Here is a 22,733-nt window from a genome sequence, read left to right as displayed (position 1 = left end):
AAAATCCCACCAGCAGACATAAAAATATTCTGGATTCCCCATCCCCTGGGAAACATGCAATTTATGTGTGATTTCCCCCCACAATGGCCAAAATCCATATGTTCTTACATTACAATGACAAATGTAGATTTTTTCAAGGTTTCCCATTAATGGGCTATTGAAATCCTGGCTGCAGCAAAAATCCATGTCAGGAGCTCTTCAACAAGCTGTCATGTGTTGTCCATCCACATATTCTGTAATGACAGTTGTGAGGAAGCCTGAACAGGCAAATTAATTATTTTAGATATTTCTTGGTATACTTGAGACAAGAATAATGAAACTTGAACCACACTTCTAATAACTGCGCTACCCAAAGCTTGGAGGCTCCACCTGGCAGGGGCATCTAGATGCAGATAAATCGTAACAAGTTCTAACCTAATCCTTTGGGGGTCTAAAACCAGTAGGAGTCAAGTCTCAACCTTGACTCCTTTCGGGTAGAATGGCTTCAGTACTTGCTCCCGAATCTGCTTTGTTTTCATGCCATAGATGATAGGGTTGAGCATGGGGGGCACTAGGACATAGAGGTCAGCCAACAAGATGTGGATGTGGGCAGGGATGTGGTGTCCCCAGCGTTGTGTGTAAAAGGAGAAAAGGGCAGGAGTGTAGAAGATCAGGATGACGCAGATGTGGGAGCCACAAGTGCCGAAGGATTTCTGTCGGGCTTCCTTAGAGGAGAGCCCCATGACTGCCCTGAGAATGAGCACATAGGAGACAGCAATGAAGATGGTGTCTGAGCCCACCACGAAGGTGGCTGCCGTGATCCCATAGATGTGGTTGGGTGTGATATCTCCACAAGCCAACTTGACCACGGCCATGTGCTCGCAGTAGGAATGGCCGATGACATTGGGCCCATAATATGGTAGACGGCTCACCATGCAAGTCAAAGGGGTCATCAAGCCAATGCCCCTCACAAAGGCTGCACACCCAATCTTGGCGATGACGGAGCTGGTGAGGATGGTGGTGTAGCGTAGAGGGGCGCAGATGGCCACGTAGCGGTCAAAGGCCATTGCGAGCAGCACCCCTGACTCCACAGCTGAGAAACCATGGATGAAGAACATCTGGATGACACAGGCCTTGAAGCCAATGGAGTGGGACCGGAACCAGAAGATGGCCAGGATCTTGGGCACCGTGGAGGAGCACAGCACCAAGTCGAGGGCGGACAACATGCACAGGAAGTAGTACATAGGCAAGTGGAGGCTGGGCTCCTTCTTGACCACAAAGAGGATGGTCAAGTTGCCCAGCAAGGCTACCAAGTACATGGAGCAGAAGGGGAAGGCCATCCAAAAGTAAGCAGCTTCCAGGCCAGGAATGCCCACGAGGATGAAAACGGAGGGGTTGCTGTTGGAGCGATTGTTGCACGCCATGGCTTCCACCTGGCTCCCGGAACCATTTCATAGCCTGCTGTTAAGGCGAAAAGGAAGTTAGGCAGGGCTACTACGCCTGCTGCTTAAGGTTAGGTGAGACCAAGGAGGTTAGGAACATACAGTAGTGTTTTAACACTTGGTCTTCTGCATCAGCTCTTTTGACTCTCAGGTAGAAATTCTTCAAGACCAATCCTCAGTAAGGCCAGTTTCATATCTTAAAGTGTATGGCCTAACCACAAAACTAGGAGCAAGCAGTTTAGGAGGAACTTCATTGATTGCTAATGTGTGGAATCTTCACCCTGGGAATGAACATCCAGTTCTTAAGAGCTCCACCCCAGAGGTGGAAATTGAGAACAAAACTGGAGCAGCTTACTCCTCTATCACTTTTTTAAAAAAAATAACTATACTATGAGCTACAGAGTCATTATAAGAATCAAGGCCCTCCATCAGGCTAGGGGAGCTGTTCACCCCTTTCCACTAAGTCCTGAACCAGAATATAGATGCTGAGCTTGGAAATTGTCCTAGGTCTACTTGGACCTCTAACCCCCATGAATAGCTAGCAGTTCTGGCAATGATAACAGGGAGGTCTGGATCATTAGCTGCCTCCCTTCCTTGGAGCCAGTTTTCGGTGGCCTCCTCGGCTGCTGGCATCACCCTTATGCTCCCCTCTGTTGTTACCTTATCATGGGCTCCTCAGTCTCAGCGAATCTCCAGCTGCCCCATGCTCTCAAGCAGACAACTGGGGCCATCTCAGTTGTTGCCCTTCTCAAGGTCTGTTGGAGATGCTGCCTGGCCACACTCTTAGCCTGTGCTTGTGCTCTGATGCTGGCCGTGTCCTTTTGGGTTTCTGCAGCCATATGCGGAGAACCTGCTGCAAGCCAGTTGGGAGCGGAGGAAGTTATAGTCTCTACTGAAACTCCTAGGGGGACAGCAGCTTCAGCCCAGAGCCCATGAGATCATCAACATTAACTGCATCGGTTTTGTCATCATCGAGCTCATGAAACAGCTATGTGAAAGGAAGCATGTTACGCAGTGCATAACTAAATTATGGAGCTCACTTCCACAGAAGGCAGTGATTGCCACCAACCTAGATGGCTGTAAGAGAGGATTGGACAAGTTTATGAAGGAGGAGAGGGCTATTGATGGCTCCTAGCCAGGTTGGCTCTGCTTTGCCTCCACAGTCAGAGGCAGAAATGCTTCTGAATACCAGTTGCTGGAAACCACAGAAGGGAAGAGGGTCCTGCTGGGGTGCTTCCTACTGAGGCATCTGGTTGGCCACTGTGAGAACAGGATGCTGGACTAGGGGGGCATTGGTCTCATCCAGTACGTTCTTCAGGGAGCTCTCTTTGTAGGTTTGGAAGCCACCATCAGAGTTCCTACAAACCATCAGCAAACCACAACTTTGTATTGGTGAACTGTAGCAAATATTACCAAGTTCCTCTAGATCAGCCTTTCTCAACCTGTGGGGCCCCAGATGTTGTTGAACTACAACTCCCATCACCCCTAGCTAGCAAGGCCAGAGCTCAGGGATGATGGGAGTTGTAGTCCAACAACATCTGGGGACCCACAGGTTGAGAACCACTGCTCTAGATACAACTAAAAACCATACCAGCCTGATTCCGTGCTTTAAAAACATAAAGGATGCTCAAGTGGAAAGGAATCGACACTCTTCTGCAATGGCTGCGTTCAGATGATTCTCTGAAGTCAAGGCAAGGGCATCTTCTTATTCCCTAGTTCTGGGGTGGGGAACACTTGGCCTTCCAGATGCTGTTGAACTATGACTCCCATCAGTCACAGCAAGCATAGCCAATGGCCAAGGATGATGGCCAAAGGTTTTGGTGGGTGTGCGTCAGGAAACGAGGGGAATTAAGACTAAGAGAGCTGAGTGGGGTGGGGGGTGCTCGTGTAATCTCACTGTATACAAGTTGTACAAGTGACAATAAAGTCTTTCAAAGGTGACATCACAGGCCAAGACTTGAGGAAGAACAAGGCCAGAGACTCACCTACCAAGGTCTACATGGGCATCGTGGCCAACTCTGGGGTTGCAGCGCTCATCTCGCTTTACTGGCCGAGGGAGCCGGTGTACAGCTTCCGGGTCATGTGGCCAGCATGACTAAGCCGCTTCTGGCGAACCAGAGCAGTGCACAGAAACGCCGTTTACCTTCCCACCGGAGTGGTACCTATTTATCTACTTGCACTTTGATGTGCTTTTGAACTGCTAGGTTGGCAGGAGCAGGGACCGAGCAACGGGAGCTCACTCCGTCGCGGGGGTTTGAACCGCTGACCTTCTGATCGGCAAGTCCTAGGCTCTGTGGTTTAACACACAGCGCCACCCATGTCCCTTCCTTGAGACTCCTTAGGGTAGTGATAAAGCGGGATATCAAATCCAAACTCTTCTTCTTCTCTTCTTCTCCTGCCACACGCGCATGCGCAGAAGCGGTCTACCGCTTCTCCTCTGGTTGCAAAAAACTCAGGATCTGGTTGGAATTCCGAAATGGATCCCATTCGCAACCGGAGATACCACTGTAGATTGAATAATGAAGGATATGCTACTTCCGCAAATAGAACCAGGGAGCCATGAAGCTGGGAGGGGTCCCTGAAGACCTTCCAAGTCCTTGGTCTGCTCCATCAAGTCCAGCAGGCCTCTTCTTGCCCACTCCTCTTTCATCCACCCACCACCACACATTCCAGGCCCAAACCATTTTTGAAATTTCAAGAGGATTTCTCCACCATTTCCCCCTAGAAAATGTGTTCTGGGAGGAGCAGTCCTTCAAATGGGTCCTTGTTAAATGATCTGATGGGCGAAAGTGGTGAATTTACAGAAGCCTCTTTATGCTGACCATATTCTGTTGATACTGAGGCCTCTTTCAGCTTGGCTTTAATGTCTGCAATGTTGAGGGCTGGAGGATAATATCAGTTTAGTTTTCTACAGCCACCTAGTCCAAGGGTCCCTCTCAGTTCTGTGATACCTCGATAATAATAATAATAATAATAATAATAATAATAATAATAATAATTTATTATTTATACCCTGCCCATCTGGCTGGGCTTCCCCAGCCATTCTGGGTGGCTTCCAACAAAATATTTAAATACCGTAATACATCAAGCATTAAAAGCTTCCCTAAACCGGGCTGCCTTCAGATGTCTTCTAAAAGTCTAATAGTTGTTGTTCTCTTTGACATCTGATAGGAGAGCGTTCCACAGGGCGGGTGCCACCACCGAGAAGGCCCTCTGCCTGGTTCCCAGTAACTTGGCTTCTTGCAGGGAGGGAATTGCCAGAAGGCCCTCGGTGCTGGACCTCAGTGTCCTATCTTGTCTTTCCAGTGAGATCCAGGCAGGATATACATTTTTACCCCTCCCAATTTATTCCTTTCAACAACCCTGTGAGGTGGGTTAGTCTGAGACGCAGTGACTGGCCCAAGCTTCATGTCTGAGTGGGGGATTCAAATCCTGGTCTCCAACGCTCTAACCACTACACCACACTGCCTCCTCTTGCTCCTCAGGTTGAGATGCTTGGATGGTGCTGATTCCTATGGTTAGCCCTTCAGTTGCCAGTAATTCCATTCCCATAGATCCATTTGTGAAAGGCTGCCACGTTCTCCAACAGCATGCCGGAGAGGCTAACATCCTCTAGTTAGGGAATTCCTCCTGGTCTACCTTGAGATCTGAGGGCTATGTATAGAATCACAGGCTGCTCTTTGCCTAGTGAAAACCCAAAGGGATTACCGGTATATACGCCGAAGCTTTATAAACAGTCTTTCATTCTGTTCTGAAAAGAAAAACCAAGCAGACAGCTGATGATGAACAGAGCTCCTGAGAGCTCCTGGGCTTTCGTAAGTTAACTGTTTTCTCTATGGTCAGATCCATCTCTTCTTTTAAGAATGGCCACAGGGTTCTTCCTTCTCTTAATGTTGGTGGTGTGATTTATTTCCAAATGAATAAAAGATGAGATATCATTGACGGACATGAGGTTGAGCGTGATCAATCCAGTGAATGGTGAAATGTCATGTATTGAAAATGGGTATGGACTGCGCCCGTTCCTTGAGATGTTTGATTTGGCCACAGTGACAGATGCTTTGGCTGCATCCTGTTTGGACCATGGGAACTTGCTCTAGGTGGGGCTGCCTTTGAAAACTGCCTCAAAGAGCTGCAGCCATTGGTTCACCAGGGCTGGTTAAAAGGAGCGTTGCTAGAACAGCTCTACTCTCTACCGCTCTGATTTTGGGCACAATTAAAAGGGCTTTTTATGACCTGTAAAGCCCGACACGGCTTAGGTTCAAGCTGCCTTCTCCAGCTGACTCTTCTTAGGTTCTTACGTCTGAACTGAGCACCAAAAATAACGCACTTCAGTTCAATTTCAATATAACTGGTGGTTACTAAAGAGTAACAGAGAGTTTTAGATCATCATCATTTTTAATTTGTATACCATCTTTCTATCTTACAATACTCAAGGCGGTTTACAAGAAACCAAAAATGTACATCTTATAACAATCTGATGCAATACAAAGATGTGATAATAAAACGTAACTTTAAAACAGGCAACCTACATCAAAAAAGTAACATTCAACAATCATTAAGTAAAGGTAAAGGGACCCCTGACCATTAGGTCCAGTCGTGGCCGACTCTGGGGTTGCGGCGCTCATCTCTCTTTACTGGCTGAGGGAGCCGGCGTACAGCTTCCGGGTCATGTGGCCAGCATGACTAAGACGCTTCTGGTGAACCAGAGCAGTGCACAGAAATGCCGTTTACCTTCCCACCGGAGCGGTACTTATTTATCTACTTGCACTTTGACGTGCTTTTGAACTGCTAGGTTGGCAGGAGCAGGGACCGAGCAACGGGAGCTCACCCCGTCGCAGGGATTCGAACCGCCGACCTTCTGATTGGCAAGTCCTAGGCTCTGTGGTTTAACCCACAACGCCATAATAATACCAACATATAAAAGTTAAACAGAAATCCACTCAACAGTTACAATAAATAATATCTAAACTATAATCAATAAAGCAACGGCAAGCCACAGTACACAAAATAATACAATACACATTGAGAAGCAGAGAGTGAGGCAAGGCAGGTTGAAGGAGGCCTTTCCTGATGGAGTCTCTCCCCTCACAGTTCTTGCTCCAGGACCAGCTCCCTTGTGAGGACTCCTAGAGTTGGAGGGTTTTAGATAACTGACACATGGAACAGTGTTTAAAGTTTGACTATGCTGATAACTGATAATGCAATGGTATATCATGGCAGTTTCCCTGCTTTTCAAGGGGCGCTTTCCTTGTCAATGACTGTTGAGTAACCTCAGCATACATGCCATGGGAATGTTGCTCCTTGTGTGTTGCTGGACCACAGGATCAGTGCAGGGGTTGTAACCCAGTGTGAAGTGAGTCCTTCTCCTCCCGTCTCTGCTAATTGCAGGCAAAGATTCAGAAATCGTAGGCAAGCCGTGTCTCATCTATTCTCATTGTTGTTGTTGTTGTTTAGTCGTTTAGTCGTGTCCAACTCTTCGTGACCCCCCTGGACCAGAGCACGCCAGGCACTCCTGTCTTCCACTGCCTCCTGCAGTTTGGTCAAACTTATGCTGGTAGCTTCGAGAACGCTGTCCAACCATCTCCTCCTCTGTCATCCCCTTCTCCTTGTGCCCTCCATCTTTCCCAACATCAGGGTCTTTTCCAGGGAGTCTTCTCTTTTCCAGGGAGTTCTTCTCATTGAGAGCTCCCTAATAAGCTGAGGCCAGCCTGGAAGAGCATTTGAAAATCTGATTTGACAGTATTTCCTAGTGTGGCATGCAATAGCTTTAATACAGTGGTACTTTGATTCTCAAACACCTTGGTTCTCAAACACCTTGGTTCTCAAACGCCTTGGTTCTCAAATGCCGAAAACCCAGAAGTAAGTGTTCCTGTTTTCGAACGTTTTTCGGAAGCTGAACATCCGATGCGACTGTCAGCTATTGTTTCCGGGGCACCTGTTCCAATCAGAAACTGCACTTTTCAAACAGTTCGGAAGTCAAATGGACTTCTGGAACAGATTAAGTTTGCCACTTTTGTTTTTGCTATTTATTTTGTCTTTTGGTTTTTTGAGGCTTTTTCAGTTAATTTGTTTTGGTGACTGTGTGGAACCCAGTTCAGCTACTGATTGATTGATTATGTGACTGTGGAAATGGATAAAATCCAAACAATGACTATCATCAGTGCAGGTAAGAAAAAATATATTTTAATTTTTATCATCTACAATACTGTCTTATTTATTTTATAGTACAGTACATTGATTACCGCTTTCATTTTATGGATCAATGGTCTCGTTAGATAGTAAAATTAATGTTAAATTGCTGTTTTAGGGGTTGTTTTTAAAAGTCTGGAACGGATTAATTCGTTTTGCATCACTTTCTATGGAAAAGCGTGCCTTGGTTTTGGAACGCTTTGGTTTTGGAACAGGCTTTCAGAATGGATTAAGTTTGAGAACCAAGGTACCACTGTACAAAGTTTTCATTCATGGATTCCAAAGGTTAAAAGAGAGGAAGAGTTTTGAAAACAGTAAATTGGTGGTTAACTGAAGGGGTATATAAATATTTTTTAAAACAAATATTTTATATTTAAAAATCCCGTTTTTAATCCCACACACTATTCAGCTCAAGAGCTACTTTATGAAATGTCCATGGCTGAAAACATTTTAATGGATTTCTTCCTGTGTTTTATTAACTTTAGATCTCCAGATGATTTTTCTCTTTCCAACATGGCAGCCACCAATGGGACAGGTAAGCCTCTCTTGGAGTTCATCTTGAATGGGATCCCAGGCCTGGAACATGCTCACCTTTGGATCTCCTTCCCATTTTTTTCCATGTATCTCATTGGCATGGTGGGGAACTGTGGGCTCCTGTACATCATCTGGACTGAGGAGGCCCTTCACAGACCCATGTACTTCTTCCTCTGCATGCTCTCCATCACAGACATAGTGATGGGAACATCTACCATGCCCAAAGCGTTCTGCATCTTCTGGCTCAACCTCAAAGAGATTGACTTCAACTCCTGCCTGGTCCAGATGTACATTGTCCACACCTTCACTGGGATGGAGTCTGGCGTCCTCATGCTTATGGCTCTGGACAGATTCGTGGCCATCTGCTACCCACTGAGGTATGCCACCATTCTAACCAACCCCTTGATTCTGAAGGTGGGGCTAGTGACCTTCATCAGGGGCGCCGTTCTCATCCTCCCTTTCCCTTTCCTGGTCAGGAAGATGCAATATTGTAACACTAACGTCATTGCACACACTTACTGTGACCACATGGCAGTGGTGAAGCTGGCCTGCGGCAGTATCCACGTGGACGCCATCTATGGCCTGACGGTAGCCCTGCTGATAGGGGGCTTCGACATCTTCTGCATCACAGTGTCTTATTTCATGATCCTGAAGGCTGTGGTGGGACTTTCTTCTAAGGAGGCGAGGAGCAAGGCCTTTGGCACCTGCACCGCACACATTTGCGCCATCACGATATCTTACACTCCGGCCTTCTTCACCTTCTTCGCACACCGCTTTGGGGGACACAGCGTTGCTCCTCACGTTCACATCATTATGGCCAACCTTTACCTTCTTCTGCCCCCCATGATGAACCCCATTGTTTATGGCGTGAAGACCAAAGAGATACGTGAAAGCGTCCTAAGGCTGTTCAGTAAGGGAAAGACCATGGTGCCTCATGGCCATTGAAGGTGGAGAATATACATAAGTCAAGCCATCAACAAACACGTTCTATGTGCATCCCCATCACGGATGCATATCACTTCCTCAGATGCAGGAGGCCCAAATTTCATCCAGTATTTCTGCTGTAGTTTTAGGAAGAAAGCTCTCCTCTTAGGGACACAGTAGTGAATGCTGAATCTTTTGGCCAACTGCCAGCCAAGATGACAGCAGTACAGAAGTTTTCTAATCTTTCCAAAGTTTATAATCTGAATGGCACTACGAAACCCCAGCTTCTTCCTAGCCTACTTACTCTCTGTACTTTGCAGGAATCATTATATGTTGCGCCCTACACAGGAAGTAAGTATTGCTTTGCCCAAAGCGATTCTGGTAGGCTTGGCAGGCAACCTCAACAGCCACATAAGAGATGTTGCACAATCCGATTGTGGAGGAAGTGGCAAATGGGAGATGCGTTGGACAAGAGCCTGTTGCGGGAAACTTTGAAGGCACAGAGCTTTTCTTGTTTCCTCTCCTTCCTTAGCCCATTAAAGGACCTTCGGGAGGCAATAAAGAACTTTGGTATTCTGGTTCTGTTGGACCCATTTGCCTCTCACAGGGTCATAAAAGATGTGTGTGTGTGTGTGTGTGTGTGTGTGAGAGAGAGAGAGAGAGAGAGAGAGAGAGAGATTATTAGATAGCTCATCTTAGAGTTGCCTTCCCACTGTTCCCTATTCCAAATTCAGGTGAACTAAACATTCTCCTGTGGTTTGTTGGTTTGTTTGTTTCACTACTCCAGAATGACACACACACACACATTTTTATTGGTTTTTACATATATTTTCCAAACATCTCATCTCATCTCATATCATCTTATACATCATTTTGGCTATTTTAGCCTGAGACTTCCATCAACCATGTCTAATGATTCTCAAACCTCCTCTCTTAATCTTGCATTTGTTATCCTAACTATTACTTTTAGTAATCAATAACTTAAAATCCACTCTCATAAATCTTTTCTGCAATATTTCATATAGTTCTCCTTACACCGAGTTACTCCTTACGCCGAGACCATATAACACCGGTCTTGAAAGACCTACATTGGCTCCCAGTACGTTTCCGAGCACAATTCAAAGTGTTGGTGCTGACCTTTAAAGCCCTAAACGGCCTCGGCCCAGTATACCTGAAGGAGCATCTCCTCCCCCATCATTCTGCCCGGACGCTGAGGTCCAGCACCGAGGGCCTTCTGGCGGTTCCCTCATTGCGAGAAGCAAAGCTACAGGGAACCAGGCAGAGGGCCTTCTCGGTAGTGGCGCCCGCCCTGTGGAACGCCCTTCCAGCAGATGTCAAAGCGATAAACAACTACCTGACATTCAGAAGACATCTTAAGGTAGCCCTGTTCAGGGAAGTTTTTAACGTGTGATATTTTACTGTATTTTTGGTTTTTATGGAAGCCGCCCACAGTGGCTGGGGAGGCCCAGCCAGATGGGCGGGGTATAAATAATAAATTATTATTATTATTATTATTATTATTATTATTATTATTATTATTACAAAACTGTGAATGAAAGATGGCGTCCGGCACGTTTCTGCTGCGCCACACTGCTCTTCTGTGCCGAGCACTCCTTAGCTCTCTTAGCTCTCTTAGCATAGTCCTAGCAGAGTTCAGCAGCGGGAGAAACTGTTGCCGTGTGTGGGTAATAACTCAGTCTGAAAGCAGGCTTCTTGCTAATCTCCAACAGTCTTTAATGAGAAGAAAAACATCATAAATCAGCCCGGCGAGAGAGCACACATCCTTCTCGTCTCTCAGCCAAAAACGAAAAAAAAACCCCTCACACACAGAGAAAGATTCCCGTATGTGAACATAACCACACCTCAGAATGTGAGACGTCATACAGAACTGTTTAACCCTGTAAGTTCTGAATCTCCTCACAAATGTAGTCAATTGATTACAATTGTCTTTCAAATAACTCACATATTTACTCCAATCTTTCAAGAATTTCTGGTCCTTCTGGTTTCGAATTCTCCCTGTCATCTTTATCCAATTCAGCATAGTCCATTAATTTCACCTGCCATTTCTCTTTCGTCAGTAGTTCTTCCTGCTTCCATTTCTGTGCCAATAATACTCTTGCTGCAGTTCTCCACCTCCTCTCTGTCTTTTTCATGGTTTCCATTTTTAAATGTAGAGTTTATAATGGAACAGTTGGTCGCTTTTGTGGTTTTTTTTTTTTTAATGAATGTTCTCAGCTGCTTTGGAGACTCCAGTCAAAAAGTGGGACACGACTGAAATAAACGAAGAAGCAATTAAGCAAGTTGTGTATGAGGATTCAAAATCAGGAAACCTGGTGCAGCATGGGTGGTCAGAGGCTGGGAAGCCCAGCTCTGTCTTCTCTAAAGCTCAAGCATCCTGTTGGATAGGAGCAAATCTGAAGTATTTGGCATGTACTGTGCTGTATTTCTGGATGTTCAGGTTCTCCTGGACCAAAAGCAAAGGAAAGAAAACAAAAAGCAAAGTGGGCATTTAGCAGCTGGATGAATTATTGTCATTTGGTTGACATATTAGAATGGTTATTTATGGTGTGGGTTGGGTGTATTGGAAGACCATTGTGATATTGAGGAGTTAGCATTGTGTGGTATGACACCTTTCGTCCTTTTGTACCCAGCTTGCCCGAGTCTTTGCTAGGATTCTTGCCCCGTGCTGGCAGTCATGGGATTGTTTTTTATCACATGACGGTGTATGTTTTCATTCCACAGTGTGGGAAGTGATGGAGACAGGATGTTTGGATTACAGTGGTACCTCGGGTTACATACGCTTCAGGTTACAGACTGCGCTAACCCAGAAATAGTACCTCGGGTTAAGAACTTTGCTTCAGGATGAGAACAGAAATCGTGCTCCGGCGGTGCAGCGGCAGCAGGAAGCCCCATTAGCTAAAGTGGTACCTCGGGTTAAGAACAGTTTCAGGTTAAGAACGGATCTCCGGAACAAATTAAGTACCGTATTTTTCGCTCTATAACACGCACCCGACCATAACACACATGTAGTTTTTAGAGGAGGAAAATCCGTAGGCATGCCACCCGTAGGCATTCCCTCCATAACACGCACAGACATTTCCCCTTACTTTTTAGGAGGAAAAAAGTGAGTGTTATGGTGCAAAAAATACGGTACTTAACCCGAGGTACCACTGTACTGTGTTTCCGTGATGTGGAACTATTGTCCTTTGTCTTTCTCTCTTTGCTGTCTGATGAGAAAGAGGAAGGAGCGGAGTCAGAATGCTCTGAGTGTGCTATATGTAAATAAAGTAGATTAGCCAAAATGCTGTGCTACTGAGTCTGTAACGCGAACTGCTTACACTCTGCTATTCCTAAGTGCGCTGATGCCTCTTGGTATCAGTCACTGTGATGTTCGGGCTGGAAAAAGCTTTTGAAGCTCCCAAACAACCAACCAGGAGGGAGAGAACATGCCAGTCGGGCATGTGTCTCTATCGGATGCCTACTTGCGTGTAGGACGATCCTGACAGTCTTTTGGTGGTCAGCCACGCTTCTTTCTGCTGCTTTCTTCGCTATTTCTCAGCTTCAATATTTCCGCACACACTAGCAAGTTATGTGTGTCCGTATGTCTGTTTCTGTCCAAGTTAAGGATGTCCTGAGTTAAGTATGTCCCACCAGCTGACTAAGGGAGCACCTGGGATGGTTCTGTACTGGCTGCTTGCCACCACATCCCTTATCTTTGAAAAAAAAAATGTATACCGTATTTTTCGCTCCATAAGACGCACCTGACCATAAGACGCACCTAATTTTTAGAGCAGGAAAACAAGAAAAAAAATATTCTGAACGAAACAGTGGATGTATGATTTTTGTGGTTCATGCTGTGTCCACAGACATGTGATCTGATGGGGAGTTTGGTGTAGCCCAATACAAAAATTCTGAGAATCCATGTGGATCCGTGCTTTGTAACCACGTTTTTGCACCATTGCGGCCCCAGGAAACAGTGGATGTGTGATTTTTTTGGTGCAGGCTGTAACCATGGACATGCTATGTGATCTGATGGTGAATTGGGGGTGACCCAATGTAAAAATCCTGAGGATCCATGGGCTTTTACCTCCCCCCTCCCAGGCAGCCTCCGCTAGCGTCCCTTATCTCTCTTCCGATCCCACCGATCAGCTGCTTCCTTTCAACACTCCCTTTCCTCTTGTTTGCTTTAGTGTCTTTTCCTTAGCTGGAGCAGTTTTTTGCTCCTCCTTTTCTTCTAATTTCTCTCCTTATTGCTTTAGTCTTCCTGTTTCCCCTCTTTGCAAGTTTGCTGTCTTTACCTCCCCCCTCCCAGGCAGCCTCCTTTATCTCTAGCGTCCCTTATCTCTCTCCCCGACTGGCAAATGATCAGCTGCTTCCTTTCAACAACCCTTTCCGCCTTTCAAAAAAAAAAAAGCATGATCTGCTTTTTGCCCATGGGCAATTCGGCTCCAGGGACCACACATTAGCTCCATAAGACGCACAGACATTTCCCCTTACTTTTTAGGAAGAAAAAAGTGAGTCTTATGGAGCGAAAAATACGGTAAATGCAGTCATCTATATTGGCTGCTTGCCACAGACTCACCTGTGTGTGCAAGAATGTATGAACTGGGGGGCCGTTGTCTAATTCTCACCACAGGTGTGATTAACGCATCAATCTGATGTGCAAGGATAATTTGAGGTCCAGGAGATGAAGGCAGTATAGTCATCCCAAGAGAAGCCCTGCATCTTTGAACCTCAGTGCACACCCAGAATGCAGACAGAGGAGTCTCTGCATTGCTGCTCAAGGGATTCCCAGCAATAAGAGGGACATAAGCATTGTGGTCTTGTTCTTCACTTTTATGCTTTAGTCTTTCTCTGCATTAATAAAGAATCTTCAGCCTTCACCCAGCAGTGTGTTCATTGCTTCTAAATCCTAAAAGAACCACTGCCCTTGGCAGGACAATTTGTATGGTCAGCAGGACCTGACAGCAAGCTCTGCTACCCTGGGGCTTTGGGTTAGTTTTGAGAGGATAGATTTATCATTTCTAAGTCTTTTTAATTTCATTTGCCCTATTTTATCCCCCAACTGTTTGATTGTATTAGATTGTGTGTTCCTAAAGGATGGGACTAATAATAATAATAATAATTATAACAACTGTTGGAGGACACTCTGAGCTGAATGGGACATAAATGGAATGAATGAATGAATGAAAATCTGCTAGCTTTCATCAGAAGCTGGGTAGAATTTCTCTGGAATCCACTGTAAACTTCCTCTGCTATCTAGACCAAGTTCCTGCTTACATGCATTTACTGCCGAGGTAGCCTCTAATTTAAAGCACAAGCAAAGGTAAAACAACAACAAAAGGAAGCCACTCAGCATAAATGACGGGTCATTTCAAGATCACTAGTCTAATAACATCAACTAGTTCTCCTGATTCCGATGGAACAGAGAACTGGTAAGCATCATCATCATCATCATCATCATCATCATCATCTGTGTGTCATCTCCTTCCAGATTCAATAACTTAGGACACAGAATGCTTCTGTATTTTCAAGATTCAGCTTCAGTTTATTGAACCAGGCACCACTCTGATACCTCAACTTCTTCTTTTGATTCTGGTGGAACAGAGAGAAAGAGCAGGTTGTCAAACACCTGCTGATGGCACTTCACTCCAAACCTCCTTGTCACAGAATCATAGAATTGTAGAGTTGGAAGTTCACCTAAAGGCCATCTAGTTCAACCCCCTGCTATGCAGGAATCACAGCTGAAGAATCCCTGACAGATGTCCAGTAAGAGAAAACTGTACTGGGTCTTCCAAATGGGCCAGGAATGAGCCCATATATAGAGAAGGATTCCTTAGATCTGGGTGGTTATGGAAGTTCACAGTGTGGAATCTTCAGAAGGATCTTCACAACCACTTGGGGGTGAAATGGAGCAGAACCAGGACTGTCATCTGTAGTGCTCAAAATCACCACAGCAAGGGGGCTTCTTGACGCATCCATGCTTCTAGTATTGAGGAGAAAAATATCCATGAAGAAGAAAAATAGAGGGAGCAGGAGATGGGAGCTTGTACCAATGATTCATCAGAGAGACATCTCACACTCTGCAGAGGGATCACCATATGTTTCATAATGTTGGAACTGATAAATGAATGATTTATTTTTTAAAAAAAGTTAACTGCAGTAAGTTCTCATCAGCACTTAGTTCTGCAAAATGCCCGCCCTATTCGGTGACGTATCTGTTTCGTCTTCACCCCATAGACGATTGGGTTCAGCACTGGAGGAACCAGTAGGTGGACATTGGCCATCACAGTATGGATGTTGGAGCCGTGCGTCTTACCAAACCTGTGAACCATGGACAAGCCAATGAAGGGCACGTAGAAAAGAAAGACAGCACATATGTGGGAGAGGCATGTCCCGAGGGCCTTGACACGTGCCTCTTGGCTCAAACTCAGGGCAGCCTTCAGGATGAAGTAGTAAGACAAGGAGATGAGCAGGGAATCCAGCCCGATGGCGAAAATGATGACCACGAGTCCATAGATGATGTTAACCTTGATGCTGGCGCAGGCCAGCTTCATGACATCCTGATGCAGGCAGTAGGAATGGGAGAGAACGTTGGACTTGCAGAAGGGCAGCCTCTTAATGAAAACGGGCAAAGGGGCCATCAGGGCTGCTCCACGAAATACGGCCACCAGTCCTATTTTAGCTATCCTGGGCGTGGTGAGGATAGACGAGTGGTTCAGTGGGTAGCATATGGCGATGTAGCGGTCGAAAGCCATAGCTAGCAAGATGGTGGATTCCATTCCAGAGAGGCTGTGGATGCAGAACATCTGGACCAAGCAAGCGTCGAAGGCGATGCTGGTGGATCCGAACCAGAATATGGCCAACATCTTGGGCACGGTGGACAGGGTGATCATGATGTCGATGGCTGCCAACATGCAGAGGAAGAGGTACATGGGCTCGTGGAGGCTGCGCTCCGCTCGGATGATGTAGATGATGGTGCAGTTGCCCAGGATGGCCAGCAGGAAGAGGAAGCATAGGGGGAAAGCCAGCCAGAAGTGAGATGCTTCCATGCCTGGGAAGCCGACTAAAATGAACATGGCAGTGGTGACGTTGCCTTGATGGAAAGAGGACATGGTCAGTGCCTCTGTGTTCTTTCTGGATTCAGTGAGCACTGAAACACAAGGAGTGGGTATTCTTTTTTATTGTATTGATTTATTATTATCTGTCAGTATGCTTTTTACTATGTTTTATCATTGATGTGTATTTAATGTTGCACACTGCCCTAGGATCTTTTGATAAAGGGCTGTATATTAATTGAATAAATAATAATTTCCCCCTTCAGACTCAGGTAGTACTGTGTAGCCAGTTGAGAACGTTACAGAATATGTGTTTTAGTGGTTCTATGCATTGTGGAGAAGTTGGAGAGGAGCCTCAGGAGAGCTCCTCACACCCCTTTTTGGCCCATCTCCTGCACAACAACCCTGCAGCGCTGCCAACTGGATCTGACTATACAGCTGTCACCACTCTCCCAGTCATCCAACAGGTGATGTCCCTACAGACTGGAGGTGGGCAAATGTTGTCCCCTTCTTCAGAAAGGAGGGAAAGGAAGGCCCAGGTAACTACCGACCGGTGAGCTTGACATCGATACCACGGAAGCTCCTAGAAAAGATAATTCAAGTTGGTATGTGAGCATTTAGAAAAGGGTGCTGTGATTACTAAGATTTCTCAAAAATAAGTCATGCCAGACCAATCTGTTTGTTTGTTTTTAAATTTTTATGGAATTACAAACTTGGTGGATCAGGGAAATGCTGTGGACATAGTGTATCTTGATTTCAGTAAGGCTTTTGACAAAGTCTCCTGTGATATTTATGTGAAGAAGCTGGTAAAATGCGGGCTGAATGAGGTAACTGTTAGGTGGATTTGACAGTCTAAACCTGAACAGGATTCCTTCATGGTTCTTCATCATCCTGGGGAAAGTGACAAGAGGGGTGCTGCAGGGTTCTGTCCTGGGCCCGTTGTTGTTCAACGTCTTTATAAATTACTTGGATGAAGGAACTGAGGGGATGCTCATCAAATTTGCAGATGACACCAAACTGGGAGGGGTAGCTAATGCTGCAGAATCAGCATTCAAAATGACCTTAACAAAATGAATTTCAGTAGGGACAAATGTAAACTTCTGCACTTAGGCAGGAAGAACCAGATGCACAAATATAAGATGAAGGACACCTGGCTTACTAGCAGTACATGCGAAAAGGATCTAGGGATCTTGGTGGACCACAAGCTTAACATGAGTCAACAGTGGGCTGAAGCAGCAAAAAAGGCTGATCACCGAAGAATTGATGCTTTTGAATTATGGTGCTGGAGGAGACTCTTGAGAGTCCCATGGACTGCAAGAAGATCAAACCTATCCATTCTTAAGGAAATCAGCCCTGAGTACTCACTGGAAGGACAGATCCTGAAGATGAGGCTCCAATACTTTGGCCACCTCCTGAGAAGAGAAGACTCCCTGGAAGAGACCCTGATGCTGGGAAAGATGAAGGGCACAAGGAGAAGGGGACGACAGAGGACGAGATGGTGGGACAGTGTTCTCGAAGCTACCAGCATGAGTTTGACCAAACTGCGGGAGGCAGTGGAAGACAGGAGTGCCTGGCGTGCTCTGTTCCAGGGGGTCACAAAGAGTCAGACACGACTAAACGACTAAACAACAACAACAACAGGCTGCATCAAGGGACGCGGGTGGCGCTGTGGGTTAAACCACAGAGCCTAGGGCTTGCCAATCAGAAGGTTGGTGGTTCGAATCCCCGCGACGGGGTGAGCTCCCGTTGCTCGGTCCCTGCTCCTGCCAACCTAGCAGTTCGAAAGCACGTCAAAGTGCAACTAGATAAATAGGTACCGCTCTTGCAGGAAGGTAAACGGCGTTTCCATATGCTGTTCTGGTTCGCCAGAAGTGGCTTAGTCATGCTGGCCACATGACCCGGAAGCTGTACACCGGCTCCCTCGGCCAGTAAAGCGAGATGAGCGCCGCAACCCCAGAGTCATCCGCGACTGGAACTAATGGTCAGGGGTCCCTTTACCTTTACCTAGGTTGCACCAATAGAAGTCTAGTGTCCAGATCAAGGGAGGTAATAGTCCCACTCTATTCTGCTTTAGTCAGACCACACTTGGAATACTGTGTCCAATTCTGGGCACCAGAATTTAAGAAGGATGTTGACAAGCTGGAAGGTGGGCAGAGGAGGGCAACCAAATGATCGAGGTTCTGGAAACTAAGCCTTATGAGGAACGGTTGATGGAGCTGGGTATGTTTAGCCTGGAGAAGAGGAGACTGATTGGAGATATGAGAGCCATCTTCAAATATTCTAAGGGCTGTCACATGGAGGAGGGAACATGCCTGTTTTCTCCTGCTCCTGGAGGGGAGGACTCAGACCAATGGCTTCAAGTTGCAAGAAAGGAGATTCTGACTAAACATTTGGAAAAAAACTTTCTGACAGTAAGAGCTGTTTGACAGTGGAACAGACTCCCACAAGAGGTGGTGGCCTCTCCTTCCTTGGAGGCTTTCAAACAGAGGCTGAATGGACATCTGTCCTGGATGCTTGAGCTGAGATTCCTGCATAGCAGGGGGTTGGACTGGACCTTCCAACTCTAAGATTCTATGAAGATATCCTCCTTTGTGTAATTCAAGATCCAATTAAAACATGACAAGATCACAAATTCTGCTCAGAAATATCACCACCAAAATCAAGGCATACTCACCTCCTCTCACTGTTTCTTGAAACAAATACACCAGACCCTTTTGCCTGCATGCCATGGCCTCACACATAATACTCACTTCCTGGGTCTATTTATCCATCTTTCAGGTATTCCTTTGGGTGAGGGAAGAGAGATACAGTCCACAGACGACTGCAGAGCCTGGAGACAGACAATATGTTATGTATCCATAGCAGTGACCCGAGGAGGAATGACCTCTGGGAGGAGAGCAGAGGGAAGACATGCCCTGGTGCATCTGCGGCAGCACAAACAGATGACTTCATCAGCCCCAGCTGCAACTAAACATGTCTCTCCTGTATCGGCTTCTATTGCAGGTGCTGCAATCTTCCAACAGTTTGACTTCAGCCCTGAAGGAGATTCTCCATTGTATCCCAAGTGACCTAGGGTTGCCCGATTTCAAAAAGTAAAAGCCAGGACACCCTGAAAGTTGTTGGACAATTCTGCCTTTGAAATCCTGGTATGGATGGTTATGAATTTCTGCACAGCATGTAGAAAGTGGATTGAGAGAACTATAGGCGCCCACTCGACCGCTTGAGCTTCAGGTGCCACATAATAGACCTCAATTGTTTAGTTTGGCAGCACAGATCCTTTGGAACTCCCTGCCTATTGAGATCAAGCAGGCGCCTCCCTCCCACCTTTTTTTGGCACCTGCTAAAAACATGCCTGTGCAGGTGCTTAGAAAGTTGAGGTAAATATTAGCATTTTAATTTTTGTATGTAGTGTTGAACTCTCCGTTTTATAAGAGCAGCCGGACCCTGCATCTCAAATAAATAAAATAAGATTCGGACCAAAAAGGAGCTCAAACTAAAAACTCCAAGCTCATGGATGCAGAGGTTATACATTTTTATTAAGAAATCTCGGCCGAAAGTTTAAAAAAATTTACTTACTAGAGATCCGTGGCAACATGATCTATCTAATTGCAATTAAAGAGCTTTACATCAAAGTAAAAAGTGAGGCTTAGCCTCCTGGCTCCTGCATACTAGCTGAAATATTGATGTCGAAGTGAGTAAAACAGATCAGCAAAGTTTAAGAACTGACATAAATCTCTTTTAACGCTGAGATGAAGAGCGGGGGGGGGGATCGCTAGATCCCTTCCACCCAATCCTGGTGCTTGGCTCCATGGAGAATCACTCTGAGCAAAGCCATGGAGAAGAAAAAAGGATTAAAATAGTACACAGAACCCAACGGAACCCAAGGGAGCTATAAAGACCTGGCTGAACATTGTGAACGGCAAAGAAGGGGGCAGGGCCATCTTAAGCATATCTGGTGCCATGGTGCAAAGCTCCCTCCGGTGCCCCCCCCATTTCCCTGGCTCTAGAGAGGACGGTGCTGCCGGTGGGGCCGGAGGAAGTGGGCAGCGGCTGGAGGGTGGCTCCTCCAGCCGGAAAGAGGCAGAGGCTCTGGGCACAGTGCTGCTTCGACGTGGTGCATGGTGGAGGCAGGAGAGGGTGGCGAGCTGATGCCGGAAGGCGCCGCGTTCAGCCTCCGCCTCTTCCCTGGCGCGCTTCAGAACTTGGTGCCCCGTGCCACTAGCCTCTATTGGTAAGACACCCCTGGAAGGAGGAGAAAAAGACAGGAGAAATGAAAGCATTGAGGAATTGAAGAGAGGGTGGCAAAATGGCGATGACTATAAAGAAAAGATGAATCATCCATCATCCTTAGCCTGTTTAAAATGGAACCACAGACAAAATAATAGAAGGGTCTGCAGCTCTGACTGCAGTGATACCTTGTAGTGGGGGATGTAAATGCTTTAAATATTACATCCTGCGGGCCACAGAAAGAGTTTGATATAGACCAATTCTTAAAAACAAATGGATTACAAAAAATCTCTCAAGAAAACAAGATAATGCTGAACTATAAAATTACAGAACAGGAGGTAGAAGGTGCCATTCAGAATATGCAGTTGGGCAAATCTCCAGGGCCGGATGGTTTAACCTCAAAATATTATAGATCTCTGAAGGATTGGATAATTCAACCACTAAAGGAGGTTTGTAATGAAATCTTGGAGGGGAAAAAAGTGCCAGAGTCGTGGAAGGAAGCCTATATTACGCTTATACCGAAAACTGAGTCTGAAAAGACACAACTTAAGAACTACCGCCCCATATCCCTGCTTAATGTGGATTACAAAATATTTGCTGATATTTTGGCTAAAAGATTAAAAAAAGTATTAGTGGAAGAGATACATAAGGACCAAGCCGGCTTTCTCCCAGGTAGACACTTGTCTGACAACACGAGAAATATAACTAACATTTTAGAGAAGTTGCAAGTGAATATTAATACTAAAGCAGTTTTGATATTTGTTGATGCGGAGAAAGCCTTCAACAATATTTCTTGGAGTTTCATGAAGAAAAATCTACAGGGGATGGGGGTTGGTCAAGGTTTTGAAAATGGTATAGGTGCAATTTACTCAGAACAAAAGGCTAAACTGATAGTTAACAACGTGGTGACAGAAGAATTTAAGATCGAGAAAGGGACACGACAAGGCTGCCCAATTTCCCCATTGCTTTTTATTTCGGTCCTAGAGGTTCTGCTAAACATGATTAGAAGGGACCATTTGATCAAAGGTATTCAGGTCGGAGCTAAACAGTATAAACTTAAAGCGTTTGCAGATGATTTAGTATTGACATTACAGGAGCCAGAATCTAGTACTAAAAGAGTATTAGAATTGATTCAGGAATTTGGTCAAGTTGCAGGATTTAAGTTGAACAAGTTAAAGACTAAGGTTCTTGAGAAAAACTTAACATCGATCGAAAAAGAGAGGTTTCAGAATGAGACGGGATTAACATTGGTTAAGAAAGTAAAATACCTGGGGGTTAACATGACTGCTAAGAACCTAAATTTGTTTAAAGATAATTACGAGAAATGTTGGTCAGAAGTGAATAAGGATCTTGAAATATGGTCAAATTTGAAGCTTTCCTTGTTTGGTCGAATTGCTGTTATAAAGATGAATGTATTGCCAAGAATGTTATTCTTATTTCAATCATTGCAAATTTTGGACAAAATGGATTGTTTTAAGAAGTGGCAGAAAGAGATTTCTAGATTTGTCTGGCAGGGCAAGAAGCCCAGAATAAAATTTAAAATATTAACGGATGCTAGGGATAGAGGTGGATTTGCCCTGCCAGACCTTAAACTTTACTATGAATCAGCAGCATTTTGCTGGTTGAAAGAATGGCTGCTTCTTGAGAACACAGACATTTTGGATTTAGAAGGTTTCAATAATGTTTTTGGGTGGCATGCATATCTGTGGTATGACAAGGTTAAAGCTCACAAAGCATTTAAAAACCATATTGTCAGAAGAGCATTGTTTAATATCTGGACAAGATACAAAGATTTACTTGAAAATAAAACCCCAAGGTGGTTATCACCGATGGAAGCGAAGGCTCAGAAAAAGCTCAATATGGAGGCCAAATGGCCAAAATATTGGGAGATTTTGGAACAAAAAGGTGACAAATTGAAATTGCAGAGTTTTGAGAAACTAAAAGATAAAGTGCGAGACTGGCTTCATTATTACCAAATAAGGGAGGCTTATAATATGGATAAAAAAACTGGTTTCCAGGTGGAAAAATCAAAATTGGAAACAGAACTGTTAGATCCCAAAACTAAGATACTATCAAGAATGTATAACTTGCTGTTGAAATGGAATACACAGGATGAAATGGTTAAATCTGCTATGATTAAATGGGCACAAGATGTTGGACATAACATCATGTTTGCTGACTGGGAACAGTTGTGGACCACCGGTATGAAATTTACGGCATGTAATGCCCTAAGAGAGAATATTATGAAAATGATATACAGGTGGTACATGACACCAGTCAAGCTTGCAAAAATATATCACTTGCCCGATAATAAGTGTTGGAAATGTAAGGAAAATGAAGGTACATTCTTTCACCTTTGGTGGACGTGCCCAAAGATTAA

General features: G+C 45.3%; 3 protein-coding genes across 3 annotated transcripts; 1 reads left to right on the top strand and 2 right to left on the bottom strand.

Annotated features, from left to right (window-relative positions):
- Positions 1-446: 446 nt before the first annotated feature.
- Positions 447-1,477, bottom strand: LOC128412307 (olfactory receptor 52P1-like). The gene has a single exon (XM_053385211.1). The coding sequence runs from the start codon at positions 1,401-1,403 to the stop codon at positions 447-449; it is 957 nt and encodes a 318-aa protein (XP_053241186.1). The 5' UTR covers positions 1,404-1,477.
- A 6,646-nt stretch (positions 1,478-8,123) lies between these two features.
- On the top strand, positions 8,124-9,108 carry LOC128412102 (olfactory receptor 52N4-like). The gene has a single exon (XM_053384957.1). The coding sequence runs from the start codon at positions 8,124-8,126 to the stop codon at positions 9,087-9,089; it is 966 nt and encodes a 321-aa protein (XP_053240932.1). The 3' UTR covers positions 9,090-9,108.
- A 5,804-nt stretch (positions 9,109-14,912) lies between these two features.
- On the bottom strand, positions 14,913-19,014 carry LOC128412129 (olfactory receptor 51E1-like). Its single transcript, XM_053384985.1, has one exon. It carries the CDS (start codon positions 16,181-16,183, stop codon positions 15,242-15,244), a length of 942 nt encoding a protein of 313 aa, XP_053240960.1. The 5' UTR covers positions 16,184-19,014; the 3' UTR covers positions 14,913-15,241.
- Positions 19,015-22,733: the final 3,719 nt, after the last annotated feature.

Source organism: Podarcis raffonei, chromosome 4, assembly GCF_027172205.1.
Source record: "Podarcis raffonei isolate rPodRaf1 chromosome 4, rPodRaf1.pri, whole genome shotgun sequence".
Lineage (NCBI taxonomy): Eukaryota > Metazoa > Chordata > Lepidosauria > Squamata > Lacertidae > Podarcis > Podarcis raffonei.
This window is presented reverse-complemented; position numbering and strand designations above follow the sequence as displayed.

Excerpts from the sequence above, each read along its gene's own strand:
- LOC128412102 (XM_053384957.1), top strand. The coding sequence starts at position 8,124 with ATGGCAGCCACCAATGGGACAGGTAAGCCTCTCTTGGAGTTCATCTTG.
- LOC128412307 (XM_053385211.1), bottom strand. The coding sequence starts at position 1,403 with ATGGCGTGCAACAATCGCTCCAACAGCAACCCCTCCGTTTTCATCCTC.
- LOC128412129 (XM_053384985.1), bottom strand. The coding sequence starts at position 16,183 with ATGTCCTCTTTCCATCAAGGCAACGTCACCACTGCCATGTTCATTTTA.